The following is a 12,702-nucleotide window of genomic DNA, read 5'->3' as shown; positions in this document are numbered from 1 at the left end:
CTGAACAAGATCTTTAGACTTAATAATATACCACGTGCTTAAACTTAAACTATTCAAAAGGAGATGCTTTACGTGACGCAGCGTTTGAGCTCAAGTTCAGCCCGGTTCCGAGTCGGCTCACTCTCCCGGGCTCACGGAGGAGTCACGTGTGCAGCGCTGCGAGCAAGCGAATGAGAAACGAAGAGAGGGAGACAGAGCGAATGTGCAAGGGAGGAGAGAGAGAGAGAGAGAGAGAGAGAGAGAGAGAGAGAGAGAGTGAGTGAGTATAGGAGATGTTAAAAGAGACATGACAAAAAATCCGAAAAGGAGACGCACGTCGTACCATGCGCGCTAAATTTGTCCCCGCTTGCAATCGGGATGTCGGATCGACGGTGACGCGCATCACCCCATTTCACGGAGGAAACGATTTCACTGGAACTTTGGAACGGAGGGTCCGCGGGGAAACATGGCCGAAGGTTACGATGCTATTTTAATATCTCTTTTCACTGGCGCACGTTTAGGAGGAGGCTTTCATTGTTGCACGCGCACCGGTCCGCGCAGCGCTTTGTTTTTTGGGGGGGTATGGGGGTACACCTGCCCCACGTTAGGGCCAGCAGCCACAAGTTACATAGTGTACTAACTATAGGGCACATTGAGCAAACGCCATCCCATTCTAAGTGTAGCTCCACTTTTCATTGAGTTTCTCCAGTTTTCCACAGGGTGGTTTTTGGGTGTAGACATTTGAGACAGATCGGTGCTGGATGTACGCGTGTTGTTGAGGAGTAGCCTATTTGGGGATTTCCCCTCAGAAACGCTGCCTATGAAGACCCACCATCAATGCAGAAAGAGAACCGAGTACAAATCTAATTCAGATTTAAACAAACACGAGCGCGCACGCACACACACACACACACTCACACACCATAATCACGGCTCACTGGGCTTTTTTCCCTTGACCGCACAGGAGGGCCGCGCAGAGGTGGCGGGTCGGACAACGCCAGGACACCACCGCAGATTCTGGCTGGCTCCGGTTACTGCAAGTGGTTTAATGTCCGCATGGGGTTTGGATTTATATCGATGACCAGCAGCGAGGGGAAGCTAGTGGACCCTCCACTGGACGTGTTCGTTCATCAAGTAAGTAACCAATTCAGCTCATTTAAAATACGTCTGATGGATCTTATCCACTCTCATGACACATTTCGGTCTCTTTTATCACATTATCTGTCGCATCTCATTGACATCAGCAGATGTGCTTGAGGAAAGCAGAAGTAAACATGCGATCGTTTTCATCTCCTGTCACTTTAAGAGCGGCATTACATACGCCAAATAAAACGCATCAGAGAGAAACAGTGTACACTTGTGACACTCAGATGTATTCATTAACCTCGCTGGAACATGTCTGATAAATCTGCCAACATGTCGGAAAATGTGTCTCATGCAGCCGCTTTCATTGGAGGCATACCGATGTCAGCCGATTGTTGAAGAATGTGTCGGGTTTCTGTGTGAACTGATGTACTGAACATCATGTGCTCTTGTGTTTACATGGGTGTAGTTCAAAAACCCCCGCCCCCCATCTCTTGTGCACCATATTCTTCCTTTTTCTATAGGTCACATTGCACATGGATATTCAGAACTGAATCAAACCCAATCTTAGCACATACAGTATATCTATACTGCTTTATAAGTTTCCCCTGAAGGTTTTAAGAGCCTTAAAATGTCACGTGTAGTATTAAAGAAAAAACAGGAAGATTTCTTCATGCATTCCATTAGTACTCAACTCCCTTCAGTGTTGTTTTGCTGTAAGTTTAGCTGATTTATGCTGCTGTTACATTGTGTTTCTGTTTTATATATTGTGGACAATTATGTCATGCAGTGTTATATATATACTGGTGGGAAATAAGATGTTAAAATCGCTTCCTGTGACTTAACATTTCAAAACACATCTTGGGAAATCTGCACTGTAATATTTTTGGGTTTCATAAATCTTAAAAAAGGTGCAGTAACATAACATGCCGTTTTTATCTATCTATCTATCTATCTGTCTGTCGGTCGGTCGGTTCGGTCGGTCGGTCGGTCGGTCGGTCTATCTATCTATTTCTGTCCATCCATCTCTGTCTGTCTATCTATCTATCTATCTATCTATCTATCTATCTATCTATCTATCTATCTATCTATCTATCTATCTATCTATCTATCTATCTATCTATCTATCTATCTATCTATCTATCCGTCTGTCTGTCTGTGTGTCTGTCTGTCTATCTATCTATCTATCTGTCTGTCTGTCTATTTATCTATTCAAATTCAAATTCAAATTCAAAATGCTTTATTGGCATGACTGTACATATTACAATATTGCCAAAGCTTGGAACACATAGAATAATTATAAAGACATCAGATTAATAAAGTATATAACTTAAATTTAAATGTACAAATTAAATTCATTGTACAAATTAACAGTGTAACAGATTACAATATCTGTGAACATTCGATACCACAGTGTTTTAACACATATATACACACACACACACACATATACATTACTGAGGGTCACTGTGGTGGACAGTAGGGAAACACACTGAGGTCAGACACACACACACACACACACACACACACACACACACACACACACACACACACACATTCACCTCTATCTATCTATCTATCATCTATCTGTCTCTCTGTCTGTCTGTCTGTCTGTCTGTCTGTCATCAACCTATCTATCTATCTATCTATCTATCTATCTATCTATCTGTCTATCTGTCTATCTATCTGTCTGTCTGTCTGTCTGTCTGTCTGTCTGTCTGTCTGTCTGTCTATCTATCTATCTATCTATCTATCTGTCTGTCTGTCATCATATCTATCTATCTATCTATCTATCTATCTATCTATCTATCTATCTATCTATCTATCTATCTATCTATCTATCTATCTGTCTATCTGTCTGTCTGTCTGTCTGTCTGTCTATCTATCTATCTATCTATCTATCTATCTATCTATTTCTATCTGTCTATCTATCTATCTATCTATCTATCTATCTATCTATCTGTCTGTCTGTCTGTCTGTCTATTTATCTGTCTGTCTGTCTGTCTGTCTGTCATCAACCTATCTATCTATCTATCTATCTATCTATCTATCTATCTATCTATCTATCTATCTATCTATCTGTCTGTCTGTCTGTCTGTCTGTCTGTCTGTCTGTCTGTCTGTCTGTCTGTCTATCTATCTATCTATCTATCTATCTATCTATCTATCTATCTATCTATCTATCTATCTATCTATCTATCTATCTATCTATCTATCTATTTCTATCTGTCTGTCTGTCTATCTATCTATTTATCTATCGATCATCTATCTGTCTGTCTGTCTGTCATCAACCTATCTATCTATCTATCTATCTATCTATCTATCTATCTATCTATCTATCTATCTATCTATCTGTCTGTCTGTCTGTCTGTCTGTCTGTCTATCTATCTATCTATCTATCTATCTATCTATCTATCTATCTATCTATCTATCTATCTATCTATTTCTGTCCGTCCATCTCTGTCTGTCTGTCTGTCTGTCTGTCTATCTATCTATCTGTCTGTCTGTCTGTCTGTCATCTATCTATCTGCCTGTCTGTCTGTCTATCTATCTATCTATCTATCTGCCTGTCTGTCTGTCTATCTATCTATCTATCTATCTATCTGTCTGTCTGTCATACATTTTTGAGGACATCTTCACAATAGTGCATTTCCTGTGAGCTTTAATTTATTTTACAGTATTAATTAATAATTGTATTTATGAAGACCATTCAAACTATGTGTATATATATATTTAATGTTTAAATTGTATTTTATGTATTTAATTGTATAATGCTTAACAAAGTGGTTTTGCAATTGGAATTTAGTTAAAGTGAAGATGATTTAGCTTAATATATGCATGCATGATTAGTGTTTTTTGAAAAACTGAATTATTGTTCATGTTGAATTATACTGTTGCACGTTCATCATGTTGGGCAAAACAGTTTCTCTAAAGCTGAAACAAATGTTTTTTTTTCTGCAGTTAAAATATTTATTGAAAAGAGTCTAGTATAGTCGAGTTTAATTTGCTATTTGAAAGATTTGTGTTGGGGAATTTAATGTAGATTTTCAATTGAATAGAAATTTGAACTGAAATCTTGTATGGAAATAATTTTTTTTAATGATCTAAAAGATGCCCAATTGCCCATATAAACCTCTTGCAGTTGGAGCCTTTTATACTTGAGTGCATTCTGGGAAATGGAGTTTCTTAAGATGGTCAGTAGCCAGACAGCTCTCTGTCAGTTAAATGGGTTTAGTAATGTAATATATCTTAATAATAGCATATATATTATACATTCTTATATCCAGCTAATTGAACTAATGGTTGAAATCAAATGGAAGCTCCATATCTACAGTTATACATATAACTAATCAAACACAATAAATGCACTGCATTACCATTTGTTATGAAGCATATATGTTAAACCACAAATCTTTATTTGAAATCTGGTTATTTCCAGGATTGTGCAGTAACACTATAGTGTCGCCCCACTTAACTCTTCTACATACATACGAACAGACACATTCATGATCTGTATGATATTTACATGTTAACACACATTAAGCATGGATTTGAGTTGTTCTTATAGGGAAAAATGTCAGTATGAAGTGAGCTGTTTTGCTGATATGTGACATTCCTGCTGTATGCAGTTGGATAATGAATGTGTTATTTTACCCTCACAGCTTGAGCATTTGAAATCATATTGATACTTTACAAGGGTTGTGTCTGTCCATTGGAATAGCTGTATGGTTTTATTTCATTTCGCTTAGGCGTTGTACATTTGTGTGAAGTCAACTCTGTATTTCCTTTGTGTATGAATGTGTTTGAGAGTTGCAAACATACATTAGGTGCATTGCGATTATATCTGTGGCCACTCACTCATACTTACATGCTTTCCATTTAGTGCTGTGTGTTTTGATCTCATTTATTTACAAATGATTGTCTTTTGTACATACACTGTACCCTGATTCCAGCATCCATGCATTTATTTGTTCAAATATCTGTACACTTTGAACACTGCGCTTAGTTTAGCTTTACACACACACACACACAAAACATATTGCCGAGACCGGATTCTGTAAAAAGACAGAGTTACTGTATATGTTTGTCACAGACTAATAGCACATGCAGCTGACAAAATGTGCATTTCGCTCTGACGCAAACGTTTATTTGTGCTGTTTGTTTCTGAATATGTGCGTTCATGCTACATTGAGATTGAAATAGCTTTTATGCTGTTGTGCAGGCTGTGTGTGTATTATGCTCTGCAGGTTATTCTGCCGTTGAACAGTGTGTGTTTGTGATAAGAAGAAAGGATTTTTTTCTCTCTGTAGAGTGTGTATGGCTGATTATTTGCTCTGTGTGTGTCTCACATTGATACTCGGGTGGGCAAATGAAAAACACCAAACGTCTTTAATCACAAACAATTTATGGGCGGAAGATCTTTCTCAGCTTGAGAAAAAAAAGTGCAATTGTTTTTCTTTGTGAGTTGTCACTTTTCTGTTATTTTGATGTGTAGAAATGAATTGTTTTTGATGCCGAGTATATTTCGTATGCTTATAAAGTTTTGATGGCTTTGAATTTGAACTAATATCTATTTTATCTCTAGGTTGTTGAGCTAAGATATAGCTTACACTGTCGCTATAGCACGAATCAAGTACAAATAACTTAAGAATGCACTTCTTGTGTTAACATCTGAATGAACTGGTTTTAGCCATATTTAAAATGTCTTAATCAGACGGACCACACCACAAATATTTTTTAAGGGATTGCAGTCAAGTGTAACAGTAATTCATTAAAAGATTAAATCTTCAAAATATGCAATGAACACATTTTCAGTGTCTAGTTATTAAGGACGTTTATTAACTGTTATAAAGATTACATGCTACCCATTTAAATAGTGAAATTGTAGGCACTTTAAATGCATATTCCTGATAGGTAGGGATGCATTTGATCAATATAATTTACAATTTAAGTATTTCTTTTGTGTGTCATCTGCATGTCATATTCATCAAAAACTATCTGAGAACTTTATTCCTGAAAACGTTATTGCTGTTTAATGTAATATTAATTCAAGAGTCTAAATGAACATCACATTGATCCTCTTAGTAGCATGAAAAAACAAATCTGGTATTCAAATTTTAAATAAAATAAAATTATACAATTGGGAAGCTTATCGTTCATTACAAAGAAACAAACAAATAAAAAAAGTTGTAAAAAAAAAAAAATGGAAATAAGAAATGCTGCAATTGACTGTTTTCACGATGAGTTTTTGTGGCAGCTGTAATTGTGATCTTGATTATTTCTTTGATTATTTGTGCAGCCCTACTGACAGATAAAATCATTAGTACTGTAAAACATATAATATGAAGTTGAAACTTTTCAGTAATGTTTAAAAAGTATCACAGCAATGATATTATTACTTTGATGTGTGCTATTATTTGAGATACACTGTATATAAAATCCTGTTGTTATTACAAAAACAAAAACAAAAAACAGGCAGCTGTGTTTGCCAGAATAATTATGCCAAAAATACAGTAAAAATGTAAACAACTGTACAGAACAACCTGTTCATTTTACAGTTTAAAACTGTTGTAATTTACATGACCACGCTGGCACTGTAATAAAACAAAACCAAAACAAATCTGTTAAAAGAATTTCTTAAACTTGATTTTAACCTTCTGAAAGTGTAAAAATCTGCTTTGCTCTTTATAACGTATTGTTAATCGCTGTAACAATGACAGAAGGGCACATGATGACATGAAGCTCTTCAATAGTGACTCTTCCAGGAGCAATAAACATGTGGAGAACAGCGCTCAGTGTCACTCACACAAACACGAAACATCATCAGGGTAACACATGTGAGATTAAAATAATGCAGTAAACATTAAATAAACCACATCTAATATAACACATAACACCCCAAGGTGCAGAACTGATATTAAAACTAAGAAGAAACATCATAACTATTCCCATAAAATATAATGAAATATGATGGGTCATGCAGGGAATTGTGGAAATGCCTGATTATTGTTTTTTTTACTGTAATTTTAACAATAATCCACTGTAAAAAAGTACATGTACTCTCTTGTTAAACATAATGTATTTTTTCACCATTAATTATTCAGGAAAATCATACTTTATACATTTGAAATAAAAATGTAATTTTTACAACAGTTTATTGTAAAAAAAAAAAACACTGTATTGTCTTTTAAAATATATAAATAATTTTTACAGTTACTGTAAAATTCGTTAATCAATTAATGATTTTTCTGTAGCATTTTACAGTCTTTTACCGTTAAAATTACAGACATTTTTGGGTCAAATACCATTTTGCTTTGTTGCTGTTGCTCCCAGTTAACACTGACTTTTGTTTTAAAATTGATATTATGATCTAATCATTCTCAGTGTTTATATCTTTAGTGATATTGTTGCGTTGTGTGTGTCTCTTGTATAGAAAGAGGGCAGATTTGTTGTAGTCTGAGTTATGAGGGAAAATCTTAATTTTACCATCTACATCAGTAGCCTACAGTCTCCTGCAGTTGCAGTACTCATGAATCTCTCTCTCTCTCTCTCTCTCTCTCTCTCTCTCTCTCTCTCTCTCTCTCTCTCTCTCTCTCTCTCTCTCTCTCTCTCTCTCTCTCTCTCTCTCTCTCTCTCCCTCTCTCTCTCTCTCTCTCTATCTCTCTTTTTCTCTCCCCCTCTCTCTCCCTCTCTCTCTCTCACACACACACACACGCACGCACACACACATACACACACACACACACACACACACACACACATGCATGCATGTATGCACACACACACACACAAATTTACTTCCTCTGCTTCACCTTTCTGAGTTCAGTTCTCTTTTGTGGCAAAAAGTGTGTATGTGTGGATTTATGTTCACTCCAGCACAGGAAAGAGTATCTGTGTGTGTGTGTGTGTGTGTGTGTGTGTGTGTGTGTGTGTGTGTGTGTGTGTGTGTGTGTGTGTGTGTAAGAGAGAGAGAGAGAACATGTTACAATCTATCAGTACTATAGAATGCATGTCAGAGAGTGTGTGTTTTTGTTTATATGTTTAAAGAGCATTGTGTGTGTGTGTGTGTGTGTGTGTGTGTGTGTGTGTGTGTGTGTGGTGGGGTTGGGGTCCTTGAACATTCTTTAAAAGAGGAATTTCGTTAAAGACAAAAAAGGAAAAGGAGGTGTGGCTTCAGCCGGCCCTCACACTCAGAATCAACGCACTGCAGTGTGTGTGTGTGTGTGTGTGTGTGTGTGTGTGTTTCATCTGGAACTTTGTGTTTGCTTTTTCCAAATGCTATACCTCTCATAGTGCTGCACGGTTGTGTGTGTATGTTGTGTGTGCAGGGCATGTGTTAGTGTGACTCTTCCTGCATGAATGTTGTTCATGTAGCTGTTTATGGTGTGGATGTGTGTCACTGTGTTATCATTTTATGTTAAATGGGTTTGTGTGGGTGGTGATGTTTTTCGTTGTTGCTTGTCTGTGTGTAGATTGGTGACAGATTTGTCCCCAGAAGTTAGCTAAATATGACAAAAGAAATTGTATACAAAATCTAAGTATAAAATGAGTCATGTCAATACAAAATGCTACCAGTTATTTAAAACAACACCTGCTAATACAATACCGATTGGTGGTTTTGCTTTTTTATGCTACTTTGTTTCAAATCACTTATAAATAATTACACAACTTTGAAAGAAATTTAAATAATAACTTTTTTTCTACAAGTGTTTCATGTTCAGAGTAACTGGTCTCAGTTATAAACAGAAAGCACATTAATAAGTCACATTAACCCTCTTAATATACATTAAATACATTCTGAATAGCCTTCTGTCAGGCGCACATTAAATTGGTAACATTTCTTAATTTTTGTAACGTTCTCTCACATTAACTCAATTATAAACGAGTTCTTTAAAAGCTTTAGCTTTAACAAACTCATCATATTCTTTTGTGTTGAGCTTGAGAAATCAAATGAGTTTTGTTAAATGTTTTAACGGTAGATCCACCTCGTGAACTTCTGCTGTCATTACCAAACAATTCAAAGTATTTCCACACAAGAGGCATATTCTTTCACACACAGCACAAGTTATAATTGTCCCTGATCATCAGCAGATTTGAAATAAATCAGCTGATGTCCGTAATAGCTTTTATCGGCTGATACCGATGTTTGTCCAACACATTGAGGCATTTTTAATTAAAAGAAAAGTACATAAATGAACACTTTCTCTTACACTATTTTATTTTCAAAATTCACCCAAAACAAATGATATAGAAAACATTTCTTAGCGGTTGTTTGACAAGCCAGTGTGAGACTTTAGAATTGATACAAGGAGGAACAAAAACTTTTAATTGTCCAAACAGGAACAAATATCTCCCCATTTCTTCTTCCTGCATTATAGCATTCACTCTTCAGCTATCGTTCTAGTTTGCCAGTTTACATCCATTATATTATAGATGGATAGAGAGGGTTTATTTATTTATTCATCATAGTGCTTTATGCTGTATGTGTGCATACACTGTAAGCCCTTACAGGTTGACTGAACTTAAAACATTTATGGAAACTCGTTGCCCTAAAAAAGTTAATTTTGTATTGTTGAAAAAACAACATATTTTAAGTTTAATGTACCTAAAGTTTCAATTGCACTGCATTAAAAACTGTTAGTTCAATGAACTAAAAGTTTTCAATTAAATGCATTTGAAATCTTAAGTTCATTAAACTTAAAATATGTTGTTTTTTCAACAATACAAAATTAACTTTTTTAGGGCAACGAGTTTCCATAAATTTTTTAAGTTCAATCAACCTGTAAGGGCTTACAGTGTTAAAGTTGAAATGCATTGCATTATAAAGCTTTTTACCATGTCAATAAAGCATCCTGAATCTGAAGCGGGGTAATCCTGGTTCATAATAGCAGGAACATTAGATCTAATATGCACATGCACTCTGTGCTTTTTATTCTATTTAAGGTAATATTTCTGTAAATGGTTTTACCAGACTTTAGGAAATCTGCTCAGGCACCTAAACTTAATTGTTTATAACTAATATAACATTATTTACACAATGGAAATAAAGAGCTAAAAATTATCATTTTGGATATTTTTAAATCATATTTATATTATTTCATTTAAAACGTTGATCTTATCTTATTGATTTCTGTAATTGTTTTAAAAAGTATGAAATGTTTAAGAATTCATAAAATCTGTTGCTAATACTTACTGAGGTTTGTTCTGCCATAAATGATGTCACTTCCTGGATGATGATGTCATCAGTGAACTGGCTTTTTGTTAGTTAAAGGGTATCAAAATTGATAATCAACACAGTAAAAACCAATAAATTCATTACCTATTAAAAAATATTTTCAGGAAGGGAGATTTTGTTTTAAACATTTCAGTTGGAGAAAGGAAAAAATATTCTTAATAAATTGGCAATTTTTGGTTTTAAAAGAGGACATTGAAATGATTAAAATGTACCCCTTGTTCACTTAATTGTGATAAAAGGAAACTTACTAATATGATCTAATATGAACTTATATTTGATTCCATCTTTAAAATTTTGGATTTAAATTTGTATTCAATATATTGAGGATGCATGAACATGTGTAATGACCCACAACACCCAGTGTTATTATAGTTCATTATCAGCTTTAATATCTTGCTCATTTTCTGCTTTTTTATCACACTAGTTTCTCCTTCACTTTATAACATGCTTTCTCACCCTTTCTTTTACCCTTTATGTTTATGTTCAATTTGACCTCTTTTCTTTCTTCAGAGCTCAAGTTTCTCTTTGTCTTTCTGCATCTCTCCATTTCTTCATTTCTCCATCTCAACTTCTCATCTTGAGTGGGAACAGAAACTGCAGATCACATGACTTCCCCCTTCAGCTCTGCCCATATTAGGACTGAAGCGTGAGTGAGTGGGTGGAGCCAGCTACTGATCTGAAGCAAACAAGCACTGACTTTCTACTGAGAGTAGTTCTGTAGTACTGAAATCTATGGACCATATGAACCTTTTATTTTTATATATATATATATATATTGCAAATCTATTATACTATTTATTTTAAAAAGTGTCATTATATTAATGCTCAACTCTCACTGATTTAACTTTCATTCTTAGATTTAAAAAACTGTGTATTGGTACTTTTATTGATAGTTTCATTTTAGTACTTTTTTGGCCTTTTGAGTCATTAATAACTCTTAGTAATTTGCTTTTAAAGAAAAACATTAATTAAAGCATTAATTTAAAATGTATATTTGAGGTGTGTTGTGCCATTGGTTCATAATAGTTTAAAACCTCGAATCAAATGGTTTAAAAGGCAGCTGAAGCATTTTGGATTTTTCAAAAATAAACAGATTTACAGGACAAAAGTTAAAACAAACGTGTTTTTAATTAAGTTTTAATGAAACGAATAAACAAGTCAAGTGTAACAAAGCAAGTGATAACAAACAAAAAGAATGTTTTTCATGTGTATGTCATTTTTATTTTCATTTTGACCTGTAAATGCAGAAATGAGGGTTTGCGTTAAAACAGTTTCTATACTTAAGTTTGATTTTATTCTCTGTATTTTTTCCATTCAATCCTTTTTGATTTTAAGCTTCATCACAATTTGAATGAAGATGAATAAAATCAATAGAATTATGTATCTTGTACACACAAACACAAGATAAATATTTATTTTGATTTTGTTTGTCTTTTCAGTATGAAACTCTTCTGGCAGGATGATGATCTGTAAACTTGACACTCTCTTGTTATGGATTACTCACTTTAGAGCATTGTGTGTGTGTGTGTGTGTGTGTGTGTGTGTGTGTGTGTGTGTGTGTGTGTGTGTGTGTGTGTGTGTGTGTGTGTGTGTGGTTGTTGTTTATTTACATCTTAAATCAAGATACTTTCGATTCCAATAAAGAGAAATAAAACGCAGATTTATTCACACACACGGAAAAACAATGATTTATGTGCTGAAATAACATTCAGAAAGTCAGTTGAGAATTCAGAAGAGAAACTTCAACTTTACTCTGCCCAAGAAAGTACAAATTTTACACAGATATAGTCAAGAACACATTGAAATCAGAGATTCAAAATCTAATAATAATAATAAAAAAACATTTAAGATTTAAAAAAATTTCTTTTCTACAAATGAAACCTTTTGCTTTTTAAATACTAAACTGTGCATCAATCGGAGAACATCAACTCATATTAATAGTCTATGAAATTATAATAATCTTTATAAGATTGTTTTCATGTAAAGTGAATTGTATTTCTATTGAACATAACAGAGTTAACCCTAAAAAGGGCAAGCATATAAAGGTACCTCTCAAATAAATTCATTGCTATTTTCCAAAACATTAGAATCCACATAATATTGCTTTTATTTGACATTTTATAGCTTGTAGAAATCATGAAAATAACATTGATAAGACAGGAGCGTTTGCCTCGAGGTCAGCTGCTTTCTCCAAAAATGCTGCCTTTGTAATTATAGATAAAGTTTGTGAGTTGATGCCAGACTTTATATACAAAGTTGCATTTGCAGCGACCCACTTTTCAAATATTTTTCACAACAATTTGATGAACTAATTTTTTGATCCTCTCCCCAGGATACAAAAAAACTTTTTAGGCTTAATCATCACTTAACACATAATTATATGATCTCTTAATCATCACACACACA

General features: G+C 34.5%; 1 protein-coding gene across 1 annotated transcript in view; it reads left to right on the top strand.

The window, feature by feature from the left end:
• The first annotated feature begins 445 nt into the window (after window positions 1-445).
• Window positions 446-12,702, top strand: part of LOC127623839 (protein lin-28 homolog B-like) — a 24,186-nt gene continuing 11,929 nt past the window's right edge. The window contains exons 1-2 of the mRNA XM_052098392.1: window positions 446-455; window positions 944-1,113. Of these exons, the coding sequence (XP_051954352.1) occupies window positions 446-455; window positions 944-1,113 (180 nt within the window). The remainder of the gene's footprint in view (window positions 456-943; window positions 1,114-12,702) is intronic.

This window comes from Xyrauchen texanus, chromosome 30, assembly GCF_025860055.1.
Source record: "Xyrauchen texanus isolate HMW12.3.18 chromosome 30, RBS_HiC_50CHRs, whole genome shotgun sequence".
Lineage (NCBI taxonomy): Eukaryota > Metazoa > Chordata > Actinopteri > Cypriniformes > Catostomidae > Xyrauchen > Xyrauchen texanus.
The sequence above is the reverse complement of the archived record's forward strand: the minus strand, read 5'-3'. Positions and strand labels throughout refer to the sequence as shown.